General features: G+C 53.4%; 1 protein-coding gene across 4 annotated transcripts in view; it reads right to left on the bottom strand.

The window, feature by feature from the left end:
- Nucleotides 1–24,956, bottom strand: part of LOC134346743 (collagen alpha-6(IV) chain-like) — a 182,010-nt gene that overhangs the window by 80,321 nt on the left and 76,733 nt on the right. For all 4 annotated transcript variants that reach the window (XM_063048336.1, XM_063048335.1, XM_063048337.1 and 1 more), the window contains exons 5-11: nt 21,220–21,354; nt 20,561–20,605; nt 12,270–12,386; nt 5,171–5,239; nt 4,086–4,121; nt 3,184–3,246; nt 3,040–3,075 (exon numbers count right to left, since the gene is read on the bottom strand). In XM_063048336.1, coding sequence (XP_062904406.1) covers nt 3,040–3,075; nt 3,184–3,246; nt 4,086–4,121; nt 5,171–5,239; nt 12,270–12,386; nt 20,561–20,605; nt 21,220–21,354 — 501 coding nt within the window. The remainder of the gene's footprint in view (nt 1–3,039; nt 3,076–3,183; nt 3,247–4,085; nt 4,122–5,170; nt 5,240–12,269; nt 12,387–20,560; nt 20,606–21,219; nt 21,355–24,956) is intronic.

Genomic DNA, 24,956 nt, shown 5'->3' on the forward strand with positions numbered 1-24,956 from the left:
AATGGAAAAATCAGGTTGGAAATGGATCTCAAGAGAGTGAGTTTGTTGAATGCCTATGAAATGGCTTTTTAGAGCAGTTTGTCGTTGAGCCTACTAGGGGATCCGCTATACTAGATTGCGTATTATGTAATGAACCAGAGGTGATTAGGGAACTTAAGGGAAAAGAACCCTTCGGAACCAGTGATCACAATATGATTGAGTTCAACTTGAAACTTGAAAGGGAGAAAGTAAAGTCTGATGTAGCAGTATTTGAATGGAGTAAAGGTAATTACAGTGATATGAGAGAGGAGTTGGCCACAGTAAATTGGAAGGAAATGTTGGCAGGGATGACAGCAGAGCAGCAATGGCAGAGTTTCTAGGGAAAATAAGGAAGGTGCAGGATAGACGTATTCCAAAAACAAAGAAATACTCAAATGACAAAATAGTACAACCATGGCTGACAAGGGAAATCAAAGCAATTGTGAAAGCAAAACAGAGGGAATACAACAAAGCAAAAATTAGTGGGAAGACGGAGGATTGAGAAACTTTTAAAACCTACAGAGAGCAACTAAAATAATCATTAGGAGGGAAAAGATGAAATATGAATACAAGCTAACAAACATTATCAAAGTGGACAGTAAAAGTTTTTTCAGAAATGTGAAAAATAAGAGTGATGGAAGTGGATATAGAACGCTAGAAAATGAGGCCGGAGAAATAATAGTGGAGACAAGGAGATGGCAGATGAACTAAATGGGTACTTTGCATTAGTCTTCACTGTGGAAGACTCTAGCAGCGTGCCAGATGATGAAGGATGTGAGGGAAGAGAAGAGAGTGCAGTTACTATTACAAGGGAGAAGGTGCTCAAAAAGCTAAAAGACTTAAGGGTACATAAGTCACCCGGACCAGATGAACTGCACCCTAGGGTTCTGAAAGAGATAGTGGTAGAGATTGTGGTGACTTTAGTAATGATCTCTAGAAAATCATTGGACTCTGGCATGAGGCCAGACAACTGGAAAATTGCAAATGTCACTCCACTCTTTAAGAAAGGAGGAATACAGCAGAAAGTAAATTATGGACCAGTTAGCCTGACCTCAGTGTTTGGGAGAAGTTGGAGTCAATTGTTGGAGGATGAGGTTATGGAGTACTTGGTGACACAGGACAAGATAGGAAAAAGTTAGCATGGTTTCCTCAAGGGAAAATCTTGCCTGATGAACTTGATGAAATTCTTTGAGGAGATTACAAGTAGGATAGATAAAAGGAATGTAGTGGATGACTTTCAGAAGGCCTTTGACAAGGTGCCACACATGAGACTGCTTACCAAGTTAAGAGCCCATGGTATTACAGGAAAGTTACAGGCATGGTTAGAGCATTGGCTGATTGGTAGTTGGCAGTGAGTGGGAATAAAAGGATCCTTTTCTGGTTGGCTGCCTGTGACTAGTCGTGTTCCGCAGGGGTTGGTGTTGGGACCACTTCTTATTATGCTGTATATCAGTGATTTAGATGATGGAATAGATGGCTTTGTTGCCAAGTTTGCAGATGATATGAAGATTGGTGGAGGGGCAGGTAGTATTGAGGAAACAGGTAGGCTGCAGAAGGACTTACACAATTCGGAGAATGAGCAAGAGAGTGGCAAATGAAATACAAGGTTGGAAAATGCATGGTCCTGCACTTTGGTATAAGAAATAAATGTGCAGACTATTTTCTAAAAGGGGAGAAAATCCAAAAATCTGAGATGCAAAGGGACTTGGGAGTCCTTGTGCAGAACAACCTAAAGGTTAACTTGCAGGTCGAGTTGGTGCTGAGGAAGGCAAATGCAATGTTAGCATTCATTTCAAGAGGTCTAGAATACAAGAGCAAGGATGTGATGCTGAGGCTTTATAAGGCACTGGTGAGGCCTCACCTTGAGAATTGTGAACAGTTTTGGCCTCCTTATCTAAGAAAAGATGTGCTGGCATTGGAGAGGGTCCAGAGGAGGTTCACAAGGATGATTTTGGGAATGAAAGGGTTATCATATGAGGAACGGTTGATGGCTCTGGGTCTGTACTCGCTGGAATTCAGAAGGATGAGGTGGGATCTCATTGAAACCTTTCGAATGTTGAAAGGCCTAGTCATGGTAGATGTGGAAGGCATGTTTCCCATGATGGGAGAGTCTAGGACAAGAGGCACAGCCTCAGGATAGAGGGGTGTCCATTTAAAACAGGGATGTGGAAAAATTTCTTTAGCCAAAGGGTGGTGAATTTGTGGAATTTATTACCACAGGCAGCTGTGGAGGCCGGGTTTTGGGGGGAATTTGAGGCAGAGTTTGATCGATTCTTGATTAGATATGACATCAAAGGTTACGGGGAGAAGGCTGGGGAGCGGGTTGATCAGGGCAGAAAAAGGTCAGTCACGATTGAATGGCGGAGCAGACTCGATGGGCCAAATGGCCTAATTCTGCTCCTATGTCTTATGGTCTTATAAACATTACACTAATCCACTTCAGAGAGTGAAGGGAAAATCACTCCAATGGCAGGACAAATTGTGTCAAAGGCAGCAGGGAGGATGACTTGGGCCTGTCTGCGGGAAGCGGGGGCCGCTGCAGGAAGACTGAAACCGTTCCCTCTGCCCCAGAGAATGGTCCCCGCGGGACAAACCGTTCATTCCTGGGGATTCACTCCCTTCCGCGACCCAACCACATTACCTGCCATGTGCAACCAATGGGAAAATGCCCGGGGAACCAGGAGGGAGATGCTAACTCGGGCCAAGAAAGGACGGAGGTGGAGAGGTTAGGGAGGGAGAGGGTAGAGAAGGAAAAGTTAGGGGGAGAGGATAGGGAAGGAGAATCTGGGGGAGAGGTTAGGGAGAAAGAGGTTGGGGAAAGGATAGGAAAGGAGACGTTAGGAGGGAGAAGTTACAGGGGAGAAGAGTTTTTATGGAGGAAGAGTTTGGTGGGGGATGTTAGTGGGAATGCAAAGAGCTCAGCTGCCGGAGGAGTGCGCAGATGGGCTGATATTGTGTGGGACAGGAGATGGTGGGAGGAGGGGTTACCTCTACAGACAATGACCGGATAGATGGCCTTACCTTTGGTCCTCGAGCACCTGGAGGCCCAGGAGGTCCCTGTGGACAAAGATGCAGAGAGTGAGCAGACAATCACAGGACATATCCCGGCAAACCACCGGAATCTCAGCATTCAGAGGGTAGAACCATCCCGATCCCACCACGTACCTGTGGCCCAGGATATCCTCGGATACCTCTGTAACCAGGCTGACCGGGGGCTCCTTGATCACCCTGGAAAGGAAGCAAAGTCGAGCATTTACATGGAGAGCAGACTTTACAGGTGTCTCTTGTACATAGCAGGGTCCCACAACACTCCCACGGCAGCTCGCACCAGGCTCCACTCAACTGTCCCTGAAGCAGTATGGCACTCCGCAGTGTGGCCAGAAAGTCGGAGGGGTCAGCGGGGAGGGAGGGAGGTGTCAGTGAGGAGGGAGGTGGGTCAGTGGGGCCCTCCCACAAGGGGGAGATTTGGTGGGGAGGGAGGGGAGAGGGGTGGATGGGAGGGAGAGTTTAGTGGGAAGGGAGGGGTGCTAGTGGGGAGAGAGGAAGGGTGTCAGTGGGGAGGAATGCTAATATGGAGGGGTGTTGCTGGGGAGGTGTGTTGGCAGGGAGGAATGTTGGAGGAAGGGGTGTTCCTGGGGAGGGGCATTGGTGGGGGGGTGGGTGTTGGTGGGAGGGTGTGTTGGCAGGAAGGGTTTTTGGTGGGAGGGTTCTTGGTGGGGAAGGGGGATTGGGTTAGATGGGGAAGAGTTTTAGTGTGAGGGTGTGTTGTTGAGCAAGGGTGTAGGTGGGGAGGGGTTATGGTGGATTGGTGTGTTTGTGGGGAGGATTGCTGGTGGGAGGTGTGTTCAAGGGAGGCGTGTTTAAGGGAGGGGAGGTTTTGGAAGTTACATTCACTGTGTCTGAGTAACTGAGGATGCCATCATCTCTATTTGCTGGCTGGGTGTTTGGTCTGGGTTGACAGAAGGACCATCTGAGGAGCTCGAGAAGATCATGTAGATGGGGACAGGGTAGCACCTACCAATTGATTAGCCCCCCCCTCCACAAAATCCCCAAACCCCAGCACTCACCAGCTGACCAGGAAGTCCGGGATCACCAGGGCGGCCCTGCGGAGACAAAAAGGTTAGCAAGCAGCATCTCCTCCAAGGGTCATGCCTTCAACTGGACTATCGCCAGGGTCAGGACTGTGTGCGAGGGGCAAGCTGCCCGCACTGTGATTGTCCAAACCACAGACAGGCATGGGGCAACTGAGGGGACCATCAGGGTCAACAGGCCGATGGGAAGGTGCAGTCAATGGTGGGGCACATCACACACCCCTGCTCACTCCAGCACAGGCGGCTGAGAACACCGACAGGAGGCACACACCCAATTAACAGAGCTTGGATATAAAGAGTTTAGCTCCTTTATTGACATGTTTGTCAAACTTACAGTACTGTGCTAAAGTCTTGGATTTTTTTAATATGGTTTTAGGTGTTATGGCCTGCAAAGAGCCCTGATGTCTATATCATCAAAGATGTCTGGGATTATCTGGAGAGACAGAAGCAAGCGAGACAGCCAAAGTCTGACGAAGGACTGTGGCAAGTTCTCCAAGATGCTCGGAACAACCTACCAGTTGGTTTATTATTAAACTGCACAAAACTGTACCAAGGTGAAGGATGGCCACACCAATTATTGATTTGATTTAGTTTTTTACCGTTTACTGCTCTTTATAGTAAACTGTTGATATTTAGAAAATTTTCATTTCATTATTTTAAACTATCTTCATTTTACAGAATTTTCTATGTGCCTAAAACTCTTGTGCAGTTCAAAGTTCCAAAGTCTGAGGAGCTTGCATTCGATAGACCTTAAATCCATTTCCATTCTGTAAACCTGGGTTAACTGGGTGTTGGCGATCTGACTGGCTGTTGAGGAAAGGCAGGGGAATGAGTTCTGAATAACAGGATCTCCATCAGAACCATCATTCCCCAGCTCTTCCAACCATTCCTCACCATTCCCAATCACTCCACACCATTCCCCACTATTCCCCATCACTCCCCACCATTCCCCATCACTCCCTACCATTCCCTACCATTCCCCACCATTCCCCATCACTCCCTACCATTCCCCATCGCTCCCCACAATTCCCCACCATTCCCCGCCAATGCCCATCACTCACCCTGTTGCTTTTCCCATTCATTGTAACGAGGAATGGTTCACCTTTCTGTCCCTTCACTCCATCAGCACCCTGTGACACAATGTACAACAATATCAAACTCTCAGCGTTCGTCTCTGTGGCATTCCAGACATTTCACCTGCACACCTCCCATCACACCCCTATCCTGGGATTCATTCGCCCTGTCCCAGAATCCACAATTCCTGATGGGATTCCCAGGGTCCCACCTTCTCCTGTAGTGCCAAGTGCTGTAGTGGTTCCACAGATCCTGCGTACACTCTGCAGAACTAGTTCCCCTATTATGTTCAGAGTGAATCCACACTCTTACCTCCCTACACCTCACAGTCTCATCCCACCACATCCCATCTATCACTTCCTTCAAACCCTCCCCAATCACCTCATCCCCACACCTCACACTCTCATCACACCACATCCCATCTATCACTTCCTTCAAACCCTCACCAATCACCTCATCCCCACACCTCACAGTCTCATCCCACCACATCCAATCTATCACTTCCTTCAAACCCTCCCCAATCACCTCATCCCCACACCTCACACTCTCATCACACCACATCCCATCTATCACTTCCTTCAAACCCTCCCCGATCACCTCATCCCCACACCTCACACTCTCATTCCACCACATCCCATCTATCACCTCCTTCAAACCCTCCCCAATCACCTCATCCCCACACCTCACACTCTCATCCCACCACATCCCATTGATCACTTCCTTCAAACCCTCACCAATCACCTCATCCCCACACCTCACACTCTCATCCCACCACATCCCATTGATCACTTCCTTCAAACCCTCACCAATCACCTCATCCCCACACCTCACACTCTCATCACACCACATCCCATCTATCACTTCCTTCAAACCCTCCCCGATCACCTCATCCCCACACCTCACACTCTCATTCCACCACATCCCATCTATCACTTCCTTCAAACCCTCCCCAATCACCTCATCCCCACACCTCACAGTCTCATCCCACCACATCCAATCTATCACTTCCTTCAAACCCTCCCCAATCACCTCATCCCCACACCTCACACTCTCATCACACCACATCCCATCTATCACTTCCTTCAAACCCTCCCCGATCACCTCATCCCCACACCTCACACTCTCATTCCACCACATCCCATCTATCACCTCCTTCAAACCCTCCCCAATCACCTCATCCCCACACCTCACACTCTCATCCCACCACATCCCATCTATCACTTCCTTCAAACCCTCACCAATCACCTCATCCCCACACCTCACACTCTCATCCCACCACATCCCATTGATCACTTCCTTCAAACCCTCACCAATCACCTCATCCCCACACCTCACACTCTCATCACACCACATCCCATCTATCACTTCCTTCAAACCCTCCCCGATCACCTCATCCCCACACCTCACACTCTCATTCCACCACATCCCATCTATCACTTCCTTCAAACCCTCCCCGATCACCTCATCCCCACACCTCACACTCTCATTCCACCACATCCCATCTATCACTTCCTTCAAACCCTCCCCAATCACCTCATCCCCACACCTCACACTCTCATCACACCACATCCCATCTATCACTTCCTTCAAACCCTCACCAATCACCTCATCCCCACACCTCACACTCTCATCCCACCACATCCCATTGATCACTTCCTTCAAACCCTCACCAATCACCTCATCCCCACACCTCACACTCTCATCACACCACATCCCATCTATCACTTCCTTCAAACCCTCCCCGATCACCTCATCCCCACACCTCACACTCTCATTCCACCACATCCCATCTATCACTTCCTTCAAACCCTCCCCGATCACCTCATCCCCACACCTCACACTCTCATCACACCACATCCCATCTATCACTTCCTTCAAACCCTCACCAATCACCTCATCCCCACACCTCACACTCTCATCCCACCACATCCCATTGATCACTTCCTTCAAACCCTCCCCAATCACCTCATCCCCACACCTCACACTCTCATCACACCACATCCCATCTATCACTTCCTTCAAACCCTCACCAATCACCTCATCCCCACACCTCACACTCTCATCACACCACATCCCATCTATCACTTCCTTCAAACCCTCACCAATCACCTCATCCCCACACCTCACACTCTCATCACACCACATCCCATCTATCACTTCCTTCAAACCCTCCCCGATCACCTCATCCCCACACCTCACACTCTCTTCCCACCACATCCCATCTATCACTTCCTTCAAACCCTCACCAATCTCCTCATCCCCACACCTCACACTCTCATCACACCACATCCCATCTATCACTTCCTTCAAACTCTCACCATTCCCACCTCATCCCCACACCTCACACTCTCTTCCCACCACATCCCATCTATCACTTCCTTCAAACCCTCACCAATCACCTCATCCCCACACCTCACACTCTCATCCCACCACATCCCATCTATCACTTCCTTCAAACCCTCACCAATCACCTCATCCCCACACCTCACACTCTCATTCCATTGCACTTCACCCTCATTCCTACTCGTCACATCCTTCAAACCCCATCCATCACCGTCATTACTTATCCCCGGCACTTATCCTTGTAAGCGGAACAAGTGCTACACATGCCCTTACACTTCCTCCCTCACCACCATTCAGGGCCCCAGACAGTCCTTCCAAGTGAGGCGACACTTCACCTGTGAGTCAGCTGGGGTGATATACTGCGTCCGGTGCTCCCGATGTGGCCTTTTATATATTGGCGAGACCTGACGCAGACTGGGAGACCGTTTCGCTGAACACCTACGCTCTGTCCACCAGAGAAAGCAGGATCTCCCAGTGGCCACACATTTTAATTCCACATCCCATTCCCATTCTGATATGTCTATCCACGGCCTCCTCTACTGTCAAGATGAAGCCACACTCAGGTTGGAGGAACAACACCTTATATTCCATCTGGGTAGCCTCCAACCTGATGGCATGAACATTGACTTCTCTAACTTCCATTAATGCCCCTCTTCCCCTTCACACCCCATCCTTTATTTATTTATTTTATATATTGTCCCCCTTTTTTTCTCTCTCTCTCTTTTTTCTCCCTCTGTCCCTCTCACTATAACTCCTTGCCAGCTCTCCACCCTCCAGGCTCCCCTCCCCCTCCTCTTTCTCCCCAGGCTTGCCATCCCATGATCCTCTCCCTTCTCCAGCTCTTAGATCCACCCCTCCCCTCCTGTCTTCTCCTATCATTTTGGATCTCCCCCTCCCCCTCCCCCTCCCACTTTCAAATCTCTTACTATCTCTTCTTTCAGTTAGTCCTGACAAAGGGTCCCGGCCCGAAATGTTGACTGTACCTCTTCCTAGAGATGCTGCCTGGCCTGCTACGTTCACCGACTTCACTCAACCTGTTCTCATAAGGCATGCTCCCCAATCCAGGCAACATCCTTGTGAATCTCCTCTGCACCCTTTCTGTGGTTTCCACATCCTTCCTGTAGTGAGGCGACCAGAACTGAGCACAGTACTCCACGTGGAGTCTGACCAGGGTCCTATACAGCTGCAACATTACCTCTCGGCTCTTAAACTCAATCCCACAATTGATGAAGGCCAATGCACCATATGCCTTCTTAACCACAGAGTCAACCTGCACAGCTGCTTTAAGCGTCCTACGGACTCGGACCCCAAGATCCCTCTGATCCCCCACACTGCCAAGAGTCTTACCATTAATACTATCATCACAGGCATCCGTTAGTCTCGTGAGACCATGGATTTGCGCCTTGTAAGGTTCCCAGGGCGCAGGCCTGGGCAAGGTTGTATGGAAGACCGGCAGATGCCCATGCTGCAAGTCTCCCCTCTCCATGACACCGATGTTGTCCAAGGGAAGGGCATTAGGACCCATACAGCTTGGCACCGGTGTCGTCGCAGAGCAACGTGTGGTTAAGTGCCTTGCTCAAGGACACAACATGCTACCTCAGCTGAGGCTCGAACTAGCGACCTTCAGATCGCTAGATCAACGCCTTAACCACTTGGCCACGCGCCAACAATTCTGCCATCATATTTGACTTACCAAAATGAACCACCTCACACTTATCTGGGTTGAACTCCATCTGCCACTTCTCAGCCCAGTTTTGCGTCCTATTAATGTCCCGCTGTAACCTCTGACAGCCCTCCACACTATCCACAACACCTCCAACCTTTGTGTCATCAGCAAATTTACTAACCCATCCCTCCACTTCCTCATCCAGGTCATTTATAAAAATCACGAAGAGTAAGGGCCCCAGAACAGATCCCTGAGGAACACTACTGGTGACTGACCTCCATGCAGAATATGACCTGTCTACAACCACTCTTTGCCTTCTGTGGGCAAGCCAGTTCTGGATCCACAAAGCAATGTCCCCTTGGATCCCATGCCTCCTTACTTTCAATAAGCCTTGCATGGGGTACCTTATCAAATGCCTTGCTGAAATCCATATACACTACATCTACTGCTCTTCCTTCATCAATGTGTTTAGTCATATCCTCAAAAAATCCCATCAGGCTCGTAAGGCACGACCTGCCCTTGACAAAGCCATGCTGACTATTCCTAATCATATTATACATCTCCAAATGTTCATAAATCCTGCCTCTCAGGATCTTCTCCATCAACTTACCAACCACTGAAGTAAGACTCACTGGTCTATATTTTCCTGGGCTGTCTCTACTCCCTTTCTTGAATAAAGGAACAACATCCGCAACCCTCCAATCCTCCGGAACCTCTCCCGTCCCCATTGATGATGCAAAGATCATCTCCAGAGGCTCAGCAATCTCCTCCCTCGCCTTCCACAGTAGCCTGGGGTACATCTCATCGAGTCCTGGTGACATATCCAACTTGATGCTTTCCAAATCTCCAGCACATCCTCTTTTTTAATATCTGCATGCTCAAGCTTTTCAGTTCACTGCAAGTCATCACTACAATCACCAAGATCCTTTTCCATAGTGAATACTGAAGTAAAGTATTCATTAAGTACCTCTGCTATTTCCTCCGGTTACATATACACTTTCCCACTGACACACTTGATAGGTCCTATTCTCTCATGTCTTATTCTCTTACTCTTCACATACTTGTAGAATGCCTTGGGGTTTTCCTTAATCCTGCTCGCCAAGGCCTTCTCATGGCCCCTTCTGGCTCTCCTAATATCCTTCTTAAGCTCCTTCCCGTTAGCCTTATAATCTTCTAGATCTCTAACATTCCCTAGCTCTCTGAACCTTTTGTAAGCTTTTCTTTTCTTCTTGACTAGACTTATTACAGCCTTTGTACACCACGGTTCCTGCACCCTACCATAACTTCCCTGTCTCAATGGAACATACCTATGCAGAACTCCACACAAATATCCTCTGAACATTTTGCCACATTTCTTCCGTACTTTTCCCTGAGAACATCTGCTCCCAAATTAAGCTTCCAATTTCCTGCCTGATAGCCCCTTACTCCAATTAAATGCTTTTCTACCCCGATCCGATCTCTCTAATGCTATTGTAAAGGAGATAGAATTATGACCACTATCTCCAAAATGCTCTCCCACTGAGAGATCTGACACCTGACCAGGTTCATTTCTCAATACCAGATCAAGTACAGACTCTCCTCTTGTAGGCCTATCTATATATTGTGTCAAAAAACCTTCCTGAACACACCTAACAAACTCCACCCCATCTAAACCCCTTGCTCTAGGGAGATGCCAATCGATATTTGGGAAATCAAAATCTCCCATCATGACAATTCTGTTATTATTACATCTTTCCAGGATCTGTTTCCCTATCTGCTCCTCAATATCCCTGTTACTATTGGGCGGCCTATAAAAAGCACCCAGTAAAGTTATTGACCCCTTCCTGTTCCTAACCTCCACCCACAGAGACTCCGTAGACAATCCCTCCGTGACGTCCACCTTTACTGCAGCTGTGATACTATCTCTGACCAACAGTGCCACGCCCCCACCTCTTTTGCCTCCCTCCCTGTCCTTTCTGAAACATCTAAAACCCGGCACTTGAAGTAACCATTCCAGTCCCTCACGCCATCCAAGTCTCTGTAATGGCCACAACATCATAGTTCCAAGTACTGATCCACGCTCTAAGCTCATCTGCTTTGTTCACAACATTCCTTGCGTTAAAATAGACACATTTCAAACCGTTGGTCTGAGCGCGTCCCTTCTCTAACACCTGCCTATCCTCCATCTCGCACTGTCCACAAGCTTTCTCTATTTGTAAGCCAACCTCCTCTTCCCCAGTCTCTTCAGTTCAGTTCCCACCCCCCAACAATTCTAGTTTAAACTCTCCCCAATAGCCTTAGCAAACCTCCCCGCCAGGATATTGGTCCCCCTGGGATTCAAGTGCAACCAGTCCTTTTTGTACAGGTCACTCCTGCCCCAAAAGAGGTCCCAATGATTCAGAAATCTGAATCCCTGCCCCCTGCTCCAATCCCTCAGCCACATATTTATCCTCCACCTCATTCTATTCCTATTCCCACTGTCACATGGCACAGGCAGTAATCCCGAGATTACTACCTTTGAGGTCCCGCTTCTCAACTTCCTTCCTAACTCCCTGTAGTCTGTTTTCAGGACCTCTTCCCTGGTCCTGCCTATGTCATTTGTACCAATATGTACCACAACCTCTGGCTGTCCTCCCTCCCACTGCAGGATATCTTGGGCGCGATCTGAAACATCCTGGACCCTGGCACCGGGGAGCTACCAGGTGCTTTCCTGAGGCAGCGGGAAGTATCGCCGAGTCTGTGGAGGGGAGGCTGATGTCCGTGATGTGCTGGGCTGTGCCCCCAACTCTCTGTGACCATTATCAAACCATCATGCTGCCTGTGCAGCATCTATAAAAATCGGTGAGAGCCGCCAGGTTTCTTTATCCTCCTGAGGAAGCAGAGGCACTGGTCGCCTCTGCCAGGGCATCAGCACTGGAAGTGGGAGAATGGCTCGGAGTCCTTACAGAAGGCAGGGTGGGCACAGGTTAGTCAGCAGAGAGCTGTAGCTCGTCTCACAGGGACAATGGACTGAATGGCATTTCCCAGCTTGTGTGGTGGCCTTTTTATGAAGTTTGTCCTGGAAATGTTTCTACCCTCCCCAGGTGAGGGGTACTTACAGGTCGTCCGGGTGCAGCCGGGAGGCCTGGTATTCCTTGTCTACCCACGTCTCCTCTGGTCCCATTGCAGCCATCGAGTCCGGCCGGTCCTCGTGGCCCTGGCTGCCCTGGGTGACCCTTTAACACAGGAGGCATTGGCCAAGTCACTAGGTGGCACAGTGACAGGAACTCCAGGTCCCACTTACCGATAGACACTTCCTTCCCCTCCCTCACTCTCCACTCCCTCACTCTCCCCTCCCTCACTCTCCCCTCCCTCACCCTCCCCTCCCTCAATCCTCCCCTCCCTCACTCTCCCCTCCCTCATTCTCCCGTCCTTCACCCTCCCCTCCCTCACTCTCCCCTCCTTCACCCTCCCCTCCCTCAAACTCCCCTCCTTCACCCTCCCCTCCCTCACTCTCCCCTCCTTCACCCTCCCCTCCCTCAAACTCCCCTCCCTCACCCTCCCCTCCCTCACTCTCCCCTCTCTTACTGTGACAGGAACTCCAGGTCCCACTTACCGATAGACACTTCCTTCCCCTCCCTCACTCTCCCCTCCCTCACTCTCCCCTCCTTCACCCTCCCCTCCTTCACTCTCCCTTCCTTCACCCTCCCCTCCTTCACTCTCCCCTCCCTCACCCTCCCCTCCTTCACTCTCCCCTCCCTCACTCTCCCCTCCCTCACTCTCCCCTCTCTTACAGTGACAGGAACTCCAGGTCCCACTTACCGATAGACACTTCCTTCCCCTCCCTCACCCTCCCCTCCCTCACTCTCCCCTCCCTCACTCTCCCCTCTCTTACAGTGACAGGAACTCCAGGTCCCACTTACCGATAGACACTTCCTTCCCCTCCCTCACCCTCCCCTCCCTCACTCTCCCCTCCTTCACCCTCCCCTCCTTCACTCTCCCCTCCTTCACCCTCCCCTCCTTCACTCTCCCCTCCCTCACCCTCCCCTCCTTCACTCTCCCCTCCTTCACCCTCCCCTCCTTCACTCTCCCCTCCCTCACCCTCCCCTCCTTCACTCTCCCCTCCCTCACCCTCCCCTCCCTCACTCTCCCTTCTCTTACAGTGACAGGAACTCCAGGTCCCACTTACCGACAGACACTTCCTTCCCCTCCCTCACCCTCCCCTCCCTCACTCTCCCCTCCCTCACTCTCCCCTCCCTCACCCTCCCCTCCCTCAATCCTCCCCTCCCTCACTCTCCCCTCCTTCACCCTCCCCTCCCTCAAACTCCCCTCCTTCACCCTCCCCTCCCTCACTCTCCCCTCCTTCACTCTCCCCTCCCTCACCCTCCCCTCCCTCACTCTCCCCTCCTTCACTCTCCCCCCCTCACCCTCCCCTCCTTCCTTCTCTTACAGTGACAGGAACTCCAGGTCCCACTTACCGATAGACACTTCCTTCCCCTCCCTCACTCTCCCCTCCCTCAATCCTCCCCTCCCTCACTCTCCCCTCTCTTACTGTGACAGGAACTCCAGGTCCCACTTACCGATAGACGCTTCCTTCCCCTCCCTCACCCTCCCCTCCCTCACGCTCCCCTCCCTCAGGTCCCACTTACCGATAAACACTTCCTTCCCCTCCCTCACCCTCCCCTCCCTCACTCTCCCCTCCCTCATTCTCCCGTCCTTCACCCTCCCCTCCCTCACTCTCCCCTCCCTCATTCTCCCGTCCTTCACCCTCCCCTCCCTCAAACTCCCCTCCTTCACCCTCCCCTCCCTCACTCTCCCCTCCTTCACCCTCCCCTCCCTCAAACTCCCCTCCCTCACCCTCCCCTCCCTCACTCTCCCCTCTCTTACTGTGACAGGAACTCCAGGTCCCACTTACCGATAGACACTTCCTTCCCCTCCCTCACTCTCCCCTCCCTCACTCTCCCCTCCTTCACCCTCCCCTCCTTCACTCTCCCCTCCTTCACCCTCCCCTCCTTCACTCTCCCCTCCCTCACCCTCCCCTCCTTCACTCTCCCCCTCCCTCACTCTCCCCTCCCTCACTCTCCCCTCCCTCACTCTCCCTTCTCTTACAGTGACAGGAACTCCAGGTCCCACTTACCGACAGACAGTTCCGTCCCCTCCCTCACCCTCCCCTCCCTCACTCTCCCCTCCCTCAGGTCCCACTTACCGACAGACACTTCCTTCCCCTCCCTCAAACTCCCCTCCCTCACCCTCCCCTCCCTCACTCTCCCCTCTCTTACTGTGACAGGAACTCCAGGTCCCACTTACCGATAGACACTTCCTTCCCCTCCCTCACCCTCCCCTCCCTCACTCTCCCCTCTCTTACAGTGACAGGAACTCCAGGTCCCACTTACCGACAGACACTTCCTTCCCCTCCCTCACCCTCCCCTCCCTCACTCTCCCCTCCTTCACCCTCCCCTCCCTCAAACTCCCCTCCTTCACCCTCCCCTCCCTCACTCTCCCCTCCTTCACCCTCCCCTCCTTCACTCTCCCCTCCCTCACCCTCCCCTCCCTCACTCTCCCCTCCTTCACTCTCCCCCCCTCACCCTCCCCTCCTTCCTTCTCTTACAGTGACAGGAACTCCAGGTCCCACTTACCGATAGACACTTCCTTCCCCTCCCTCACTCTCCCCTCCCTCAATCCTCCCCTCCCTCACTCTCCCCTCTCTTACTGTGACAGGAACTCCAGGTCCCACTTACCGATAGACGCTTCCTTCCCCTCCCTCACCCTCCCCTCCCTCACTCTCCCCTCCCTCAGGTCCCACTTACCGATAAACACTTCCTTCCCCTCCCTCACCCTCCCCTCCCTCACTCTCCCCTCCCTCATTCTCCCGTCCTTCACCCTCCCCTCCCTCACTCTCCCCTCCTTCACCCTCCCCTCCCTCAAACTCCCCTCCTTCACCCTCCCCTCCCTCACTCTCCCCTCCTTCACCCTCCCCTCCCTCAAACTCCCCTCCCTCACCCTCCCCTCCCTCACTCTCCCCTCTCTTACTGTGACAGGAACTCCAGGTCCCACTTACCGATAGACACTTCCTTCCCCTCCCTCACTCTCCCCTCCTTCACCCTCCCCTCCTTCACTCTCCCCTCCTTCACCCTCCCCTCCTTCACTCTCCCCTCCCTCACCCTCCCCTCCTTCACTCTCCCCTCCCTCACTCTCCCCTCCCTCACTCTCCCCTCCCTCACTCTCCCTTCTCTTACAGTGACAGGAACTCCAGGTCCCACTTACCGACAGACACTTCCTTCCCCTCCCTCACCCTCCCCTCCCTCACTCTCCCCTCCCTCAGGTCCCACTTACCGACAGACACTTCCTTCCCCTCCCTCAAACTCCCCTCCCTCACCCTCCCCTCCCTCACTCTCCCCTCTCTTACTGTGACAGGAACTCCAGGTCCCACTTACCGATAGACACTTCCTTCCCCTCCCTCACCCTCCCCTCCCTCACTCTCCCCTCTCTTACAGTGACAGGAACTCCAGGTCCCACTTACCGACAGACACTTCCTTCCCCTCCCTCACCCTCCCCTCCCTCACTCTCCCCTCCTTCACCCTCCCCTCCCTCAAACTCCCCTCCTTCACCCTCCCCTCCCTCACTCTCCCCTCCTTCACCCTCCCCTCCTTCACTCTCCCCTCCCTCACCCTCCCCTCCCTCACTCTCCCCTCCTTCCTTCTCTTACAGTGACAGGAACTCCAGGTCCCACTTACCGATAGACACTTCCTTCCCCTCCCTCACTCTCCCCTCCCTCAATCCTCCCCTCCCTCACTCTCCCCTCTCTTACTGTGACAGGAACTCCAGGTCCCACTTACCGATAGACACTTCCTTCCCCTCCCTCACCCTCCCCTCCCTCACTCTCCCCTCCCTCAGGTCCCACTAACCGATAAACACTTCCTTCCCCTCCCTCACCCTCCCCTCCCTCACTCTCCCCTCCCTCATTCTCCCTCCTTCACCCTCCCCTCCCTCACTCTCCCCTCCTTCACCCTCCCCTCCCTCAAACTCCCCTCCTTCACCCTCCCCTCCCTCACTCTCCCCTCCTTCACCCTCCCCTCCCTCAAACTCCCCTCCCTCACCCTCCCCTCCCTCACTCTCCCCTCTCTTACTGTGACAGGAACTCCAGGTCCCACTTACCGATAGACACTTCCTTCCCCTCCCTCACTCTCCCCTCCCTCACTCTCCCCTCCTTCACCCTCCCCTCCTTCACTCTCCCCTCCTTCACCCTCCCCTCCTTCACTCTCCCCTCCCTCACCCTCCCCTCCTTCACCCCCCTCTCCCCTCCCTCACTCTCCCCTCCCTCACTCTCCCTTCTCTTACAGTGACAGGAACTCCAGGTCCCACTTACCGACAGACACTTCCTTCCCCTCCCTCACCCTCCCCTCCCTCACTCTCCCCTCCCTCAGGTCCCACTTACCGACAGACACTTCCTTCCCCTCCCTCAAACTCCCCTCCCTCACCCTCCCCTCCCTCACTCTCCCCTCTCTTACTGTGACAGGAACTCCAGGTCCCACTTACCGATAGACACTTCCTTCCCCTCCCTCACCCTCCCCTCCCTCACTCTCCCCTCTCTTACAGTAACAGGAACTCCAGGTCCCACTTACCGACAGACACTTCCTTCCCCTCCCTCACCCTCCCCTCCCTCACTCTCCCCTCCCTCAGGTCCCACTTACCGACAGACACTTCCTTCCCCTCCCTCAAACTCCCCTCCCTCACCCTCCCCTCCCTCACTCTCCCCTCTCTTACTGTGACAGGAACTCCAGGTCCCACTTACCGATAGACACTTCCTTCCCCTCCCTCACTCTCCCCTCCCTCACTCTCCCCTCCTTCACCCTCCCCTCCTTCACTCTCCCCTCCTTCACCCTCCCCTCCTTCACTCTCCCCTCCCTCACCCTCCCCTCCTTCACTCTCCCCTCCTTCAATCTCCCCTCCCTCAAACTCCCCTCCCTCACCCTCCCCTCCCTCACTCTCCCTTCTCTTACAGTGACAGGAACTCCAGGTCCCACTTACCGACAGACACTTCCTTCCCCTCCCTCACCCTCCCCTCCCTCACTCTCCCCTCCCTCACTCTCCCCTCCCTCACCCTCCCCTCCCTCACTCTCCCCTCTCTTACAGTGACAGGAACTCCAGGTCCCACTTACCGATAGACGCTTCCTTCCCCTCCCTCACTCTCCCCTCCCTCACTCTCCCCTCTCTTACTGTGACAGGAACTCCAGGTCCCACTTACCGATAGACACTTCTTTCCCCTCCCTCACCCTCCCCTCCCTCACTCTCCCCTCCCTCACTCTCCCCTCCCTCACTCTCCCCTCTCTTACAGTGACAGGAACTCCAGGTCCCACTTACCGATAGACACTTCCTTCCCCTCCCTCACCCTCCCCTCCCTCACTCTCCCCTCCTTCACCCTCCTCTCTCCTTCCTCACTCTCCCCTCCCTCACTCTCCCTTCCTTCACCCTCCCCTCCCTCACTCTCCCCTCCCTCACTCTCCCTCCTTCACCCTCCCTCACTCTCCCCTCCCTCACTCTCCCCTCCTTCACTCTCCCCTCCCTCTCACCCTCCCTCACCCTCCCCTCCTTCACTCTCCCCTCCTTCACCCTCCCCTCCTTCACTCTCCTTCACTCTCCCCTCCCTCACTCTCCCCTCCCTCACCCTCCCCTCCTTCACTCTCCCTTCTCTTACAGTGACAGGAACTCCAGGTCCCACTTACCGACAGACACTTCCTTCCCCTCCCTCACCCTCCCCTCCCTCACTCTCCCCTCCCTCACTCTCCCCTCCCTCACCCTCCCCTCCCTCAATCCTCCCCTCCCTCACTCTCCCCTCCTTCACCCTCCCCTCCCTCAAACTCCCCTCCTTCACCCTCCCCTCCCTCACTCTCCCCTCCTTCACCCTCCCCTCCTTCACTCTCCCCTCCCTCACCCTCCCCTCCCTCACTCTCCCCTCCTTCACTCTCCCCCCCTCACCCTCCCCTCCTTCCTTCTCTTACAGTGACAGGAACTCCAGGTCCCACTTACCGATAGACACTTCCTTCCCCTCCCTCACTCTCCCCTCCCTCAATCCTCCCCTCCCTCACTCTCCCCTCTCTTACTGTGACAGGAACTCCAGGTCCCACTTACCGATAGACGCTTCCTTCCCCTCCCTCACCCTCCCCTCCCTCACTCTCCCCTCCCTCAGGTCCCACTTACCGATAAACACTTCCTTCCCCTCCCTCACCCTCCCCTCCCTCACTCTCCCCTCCCTCATTCTCCCGTCCTTCACCCTCTCCCTCCTCACTCTCCTTCACTCTCCCCCCCCCCCTCCCTCAAACTCCCCTCCCTCACCCTCCCCTCCCTCACTCTCCCTTCTCTTACAGTGACAGGAACTCCAGGTCCCACTTACCGACAGACACTTCCTTCCCCTCCCTCACCCTCCCCTCCCTCACTCTCCCCTCCCTCACTCTCCCCTCCCTCACCCTCCCCTCCCTCACTCTCCCCTCTCTTACAGTGACAGGAACTCCAGGTCCCACTTACCGATAGACGCTTCCTTCCCCTCCCTCACTCTCCCCTCCCTCACTCTCCCCTCTCTTACTGTGACAGGAACTCCAGGTCCCACTTACCGATAGACACTTCTTTCCCCTCCCTCACCCTCCCCTCCCTCACTCTCCCCTCCCTCACTCTCCCCTCCCTCACTCTCCCCTCTCTTACAGTGACAGGAACTCCAGGTCCCACTTACCGATAGACACTTCCTTCCCCTCCCTCACCCTCCCCTCCCTCACTCTCCCCTCCTTCACCCTCCTCTCCCCTTCCTCACTCTCCCCTCCCTCACTCTCCCTTCCTTCACCCTCCCCTCCCTCACTCTCCCCTCCCTCACTCTCCCCTCCTTCACCCTCCCCTCCCTCACTCTCCCCTCCCTCACTCTCCCCTCCTTCACTCTCCCCTCCCTCACCCTCCCCTCCTTCACTCTCCCCTCCTTCACCCTCCCCTCCTTCACCCTCCCCTCCTTCACTCTCCCCTCCCTCACTCTCCCCTCCCTCACCCTCCCCTCCTTCACTCTCCCTTCTCTTACAGTGACAGGAACTCCAGGTCCCACTTACCGACAGACACTTCCTTCCCCTCCCTCACCCTCCCCTCCCTCACTCTCCCCTCCCTCACTCTCCCCTCCCTCACCCTCCCCTCCCTCAATCCTCCCCTCCCTCACTCTCCCCTCCTTCACCCTCCCCTCCCTCAAACTCCCCTCCTTCACCCTCCCCTCCTTCACCCTCCCCTCCTTCACTCTCCCCTCCCTCACCCTCCCCTCCCTCACTCTCCCCTCCTTCACTCTCCCCCCCTCACCCTCCCCTCCTTCCTTCTCTTACAGTGACAGGAACTCCAGGTCCCACTTACCGATAGACACTTCCTTCCCCTCCCTCACTCTCCCCTCCCTCAATCCTCCCCTCCCTCACTCTCCCCTCTCTTACTGTGACAGGAACTCCAGGTCCCACTTACCGATAGACGCTTCCTTCCCCTCCCTCACCCTCCCCTCCCTCACTCTCCCCTCCCTCAGGTCCCACTTACCGATAAACTCTTCCTTCCCCTCCCTCACCCTCCCCTCCCTCACTCTCCCCTCCCTCATTCTCCCGTCCTTCACCCTCCCCTCCCTCACTCTCCCCTCCTTCACCCTCCCCTCCCTCAAACTCCACTCCCTCACCCTCCCCTCCCTCACCCTCCCCTCCCTCACTCTCCCCTCTCTTACTGTGACAGGAACTCCAGGTCCCACTTACCGATAGACACTTCCTTCCCCTCCCTCACTCTCCCCTCCCTCACTCTCCCCTCTCTGACAGTGAAAGGAACTCCAGGTCCCACTTACCGATAGACACTTACTTCCCCTCCCTCACCCTTCTCTCCCTCACTCTCCCCTCTCTTACCCTCCTCTCCCCTTCCTCACTCTCCCCTCCCTCATCCTCCTTCCTTCTCCCTCACCTACTCCTCCTCACCCTCACTCTACCACCCTCACATCCTCCCCATCATTCTCTCTCACACCCTCAATCAACCTCCCTCACCCTCCCTCCCCATCCCCCACCCTTTCCCTCCCCCGCTTCACATCCCTCACCCCGACTCTCCCTTCCTTCAACCTCCTACTGACGCCACTCACCCTCCCCCAGAGGTTGAGCAGCAGAAACCAGGCGAGCAGCCCCCAGCCTCAAGGTCAGGACAGGGCAATCGTCCACTGCCATCCTGGTGTGGGGAGGATCGTAGGCTTGCTACTGCAACCCCACCCTGGACTCTGTGACCCAGCCTCATAATCCTCGATCCAGACCCACCATTCCTGGACCCTGCTCCCCTCCTCTCTCCCCTTCGAACCTCCACAGAATAACCAGGTCTCCCACCACCCTCTCCTCTAGTCCTCACCGCATCCTGAATCCATGGACCAGTGACTCACCGGAATTCCGTCATTCCCTGCAAATCCGGGCACTCCCATCGGTCCCTGTTTTGTTTTAAAAAAAAAACAATAATTAGCTTCGGTAAGTTAGAGCACCTTCTGTTATCACTGCTCCAGGAAAATCCACTGCCCACCTTCTTCGTGAACAACTGCCCACCGAGGCTGGAGATTCAACGGGGTGGGGGGGAGGGGGGTGTTAGTCACCGGGGTCTAACAGTGTCTAACATGCCCAGTGTCTGAGGCATCCCAGGGCACCCAGCAGGGTGGGAGGAGATGTCCCGAGTTAATGGGCTAAGATCCGTGGACCCGGGGATGGGCAGCGGATGGTCCTGCCTGGGCTGACTGCCTAGTAGTGTTCAGAGGGACAGAGGTGCTTCAATACCATTGGGCACCCTGGGGATAAATGCCACTCTGCCCGCTCAGAAGCCTGATGGCTGTAGGCTAACAACTGTTCTTGAACCTGGTGGATGAGATGTCACAGATAAATGATCAATATTCAAAGTTTTATTTTTGGGCAGCACCCAACCCCTCCCCAGATATTCCATCCCCTGAAGGAACGCACCCCCCCACCTGTGAGAGCACGACCTACGCTTCAGCGTCACTGCGATTTTGCAGCGCCTCCCCTGCACTGGTCAGTTAACAGGAGACCTCCCACTCACCTTGTCTCCGGGTGGTCCTGGCAGCCCTTCCTCACCCCGGTCCCCTTTCGCTCCCTTGTGTCCAGCCTCTCCCTGTTGGCCACGGGGTCCTGGGGGTCCCTGGGGTCCTCTTTGCCCCGGCACTCCTGGTCGGCCCTGGGAAAACACAACAGAGGGATGTTTGATGGTCACATCTTTCGGCTTTGGCAGGAGTGGGGCTGAGCCAGGCCAACAATATAGACTCACTGATGATACAGTCTCGTTCCCAACAGGTCCACGCCAGGGGCAGTCTCACTCACAAGACAGCTTCGCTCCCAGGGACAATCTCACTCTCAGTACAGCCTCACTCCCAAAGACAATCTCATTCCCAGGGACAATCTCAATACAGCCTCACTCTGTATGCAGTCTCATTCCCAGGGACAATCTCACTCCCAATACAGCTTCACTCCCAGGGACAATCTCAATACAGCCTCGCTTCAGTTACAGTCCCACTGACGGTACAATCTCACTCTCAATACAGCCTCGTTCCAGATATAGTGTTACTCACTCTCAGTGCAGCCTCACTCCGGATACAGTCTCACTTACTTCAAACGCTGTCTTACTCTGGATACAGTCTCACTCCCAGCAGAGCTACTCCAGATACACGGAAACAGCAGAAACTGCTGAATCCGGGGCAATACACAAAGTGCTGGATGAACTCGGGGAGTCAGGCAGCTACTTGTGGAGGGAAATGGACAGTCGACATATTGGGGCGGGGCCTGGCATCAGTCTCAGCCCAGATACTGTCTCATTCCTGACAGGGAGAGGGAGGGGGAATGGAGGGAGGGATGGGGTGAGGGAGGGAGAGTAAGGAGGGAAATAGCAAGAGAGGGGGTAGGGGAGGGAGGGGGAGAGAGTCTGAGGAGATCTCCAGCATGGTGGAGATGTGTGTGTGCAGCAGAGGTTAATCTGTGTTTACTATGGAGAAGGTTATGGGGGTTAAAGAAATAATGGGAATAGTTAGTGAGACCCAGGAATGTATCTACATTACAATAGGATTGTGTGCAGCATTAAAGCACATTCAGGTGGATAAATCCCTGGGACTGTGTGGGAAGCTGGGAGAGGAATTGCTGGGCCCTGGCAGAGGTTCATTAACCATGGGGAAGGTATGTAAAGACTGGAGGGTTCGGCCTTTATCTAAGTAGAGTTGTGAGGACAGGGCAGACACTACAGGCCAGTGAGACTAACTTCAGTGGTGGGGAGATTACTAGGACGGGATTATGAGAAACAGAAGAATGAGGAGGGATCTCATTAAAACCTATCAAATATTGAAAGGCCAGGATAGAGTGGACATGGAGAAGTTGTTTCTTATTGTGCAGAAATCTAGGACCAGAGAGCACAGCCTCCGAATACAAGGATGCCCCTTTATAACAGGGATGAGGAGGTATTTCTTTAGCCAGAGACCGATGAATCTGTGGAATTCATCGCCACATATGAAAGTGGAGGCCAAGTCATTGGGTATATTTATTAAAGTGGAGGTTGATAGGTTCTTGATTAGTAAGGACGTCAAAGGTTACAGGGAGAAGGCAGGAGAATGGGGTTGAGAGGGATAATAAATCAGCCATCATGGGGACAGTGGAGCAGACTCCAATATTCTCATTCCACTCCTATGTCTGATGGTCCAAACAATACCTATCTGCATTTGGAAAGGAGAAAGGATGGATTGGGGAAAGATAGCATGGCTTTATGCGGTGGAAATCATGTCTCATGAACTTGATCACGGTTTTTGAAGCAGTGACCAGAAAAACTGATCGATGAGGAAAGGGCAGCAAACATCATGGACTTTCACAAGGTCTTTGACAAGGTCCCGCGTGGCAGGCTAGTAGTCTGGGAGGTTAGCGTATGGAAACCAGGTACAGAACTGGCTTGTTGAAAGGTATCAGAGGGTGTTAGAGAGACTGCATTTGGAGTATTGTGTTCTGTTCTGGTCGGTCAGGGGGATGTCATTAAACTGGAGAGGGTGCAAAACAATAATATGACCAGGACTGGAGGGGTTGGAGAAGTTGGGACTGCGTTAACGTAGACTGCTTTTCCTCGAGTGAAGGAGGCTGAGGAGTGACTTTATAAAGGGGCGTAGGCAAGGTGAGTGATCACAGTCTTTTTCCCAGAATAGGCACGACTAAAATTAGAGAGCAAAGGTTAAAAGATGGATTTAAAAGTGAGCTGAGGGGCTAGTTTTTCACACAGAAGTTGGTAGTGATGTGGAATGAGCTGCCAGAAGAAGTGGAGAATCAGTATCAGGTTTATTTGTGCATTATTATTGAGGTTTAATAGACATTTTGACACTTACGTGGATAGGAATGGCTTAGAAGTGTAAGAGCCAAATCTATCCTGTTTTGTTGGCGTTGTGTGGCTCTGACAGTGGAATTGAGGGAGGGTGCAGTTACTGGAAATTCCTCTAGGTGGCAGGTTGAGGCCATGAATGAACGTGGGACAACAGGCTCACTGCTCCGTCTGCCAGAGGGATGCGGTCAAGGCAGAGCCCCACTCTTCCACTGTGATGTTCGGGGCCGTGCACTAGCTCCAGTGGGGTGATCCTGGGGAGCGCCCACACTTCGGAAACCACAGCTTCAGAGATTGTCGCAGGACTGAGGGCGCCCTGCACTGCGGGAGGGGCTGTAACCCCGACAGTCCAATGCTCCCTCAGTAAGATCCCTCTCCACTGTGTGACCGTCCCTCCGTACTAACCCTCATATAGAGTGGTCCTCCATCAGTACCGTCCCTCCCACAGCGAGACCGCTCCCTCAGCAGTGTGTTGAGGCTCCATGTGCTCTGGGCTGTCAACTCTCCAACAAGCCCTGGGATCTCCATCCGCCGCCTGCTGTTCCCATGGAATTGCCAGCAGGGAGCAGAGGCTCCGGCCGCCTGTGCCTTACCGTGGTGCTGAGGAGGAGGGGAGAACGTACTCTGGTGTAACTTCCCACCAACCAGAACATCTGCGGTGTTCAGCTGCAAACATCTGTGAGCTATTAAAAGCTCAGCAGCTGTACACGGTAATTTCAGCAAAGTACCCTTGCATTCCTAGAGAATGCCTGGAATCCTTCTTGTTCTAGAGCCGTTCACTGTTCCCCCGAACCAGCCAATTCCAGGGGTTAGGGCTAACTCTAACCCTAATCATTCCATTCTGCACTCTAGTGTCCCTTTCTCTCTCCCCCTTCTCTTCTCCCCTCCCCCTTTTCTTTCCGCACCCCCCCCCCACAACCTTCCTCTTTACCTTGTCTGCCTCTCCCTCTCCTCCCTAGGAAAAAAGTCCTGCTGAATCCTTTGCCAATTTTCCTCACTGCCCACAATTCCTCCAATTTTCATGTCATCTGCAAACTTGCTAAAGCGCCCACCTGCATTCATTTACATCCAAGTCATTTACAGACATCACAGACAATCGAGGTCCCAGCTCTGATCACTGAGCAACACTTTCAGCCAGGATATCACCCCTCCACCACTACCCTCTGTCTCCCACGGCCAAGCCAATTCACCAATTCATCAATCCACCTCGGTTCCATGCATCCCATGAGCCTTTCGGATCAGACTTTGTCAACTGCTTTACTCATCTATCATCTTCACCACCTCCTCAAAAAACTGATCCAGCTTTGTACGACGAGGCCTCCCCTGCACAAACCCATGTTGACTTTACTTTACAAGTCTAAACGTTTCTGGATGAGAGTAGATCCTAATGCTAAGAACCTTCTTTAATAATTTCCCTACTACTGATGAAAGGCTCA

The sequence above is a fragment of the Mobula hypostoma genome, chromosome 5 (genome assembly GCF_963921235.1).
Source record: "Mobula hypostoma chromosome 5, sMobHyp1.1, whole genome shotgun sequence".
NCBI classification, from domain to species: Eukaryota; Metazoa; Chordata; class Chondrichthyes; order Myliobatiformes; family Myliobatidae; genus Mobula; species Mobula hypostoma.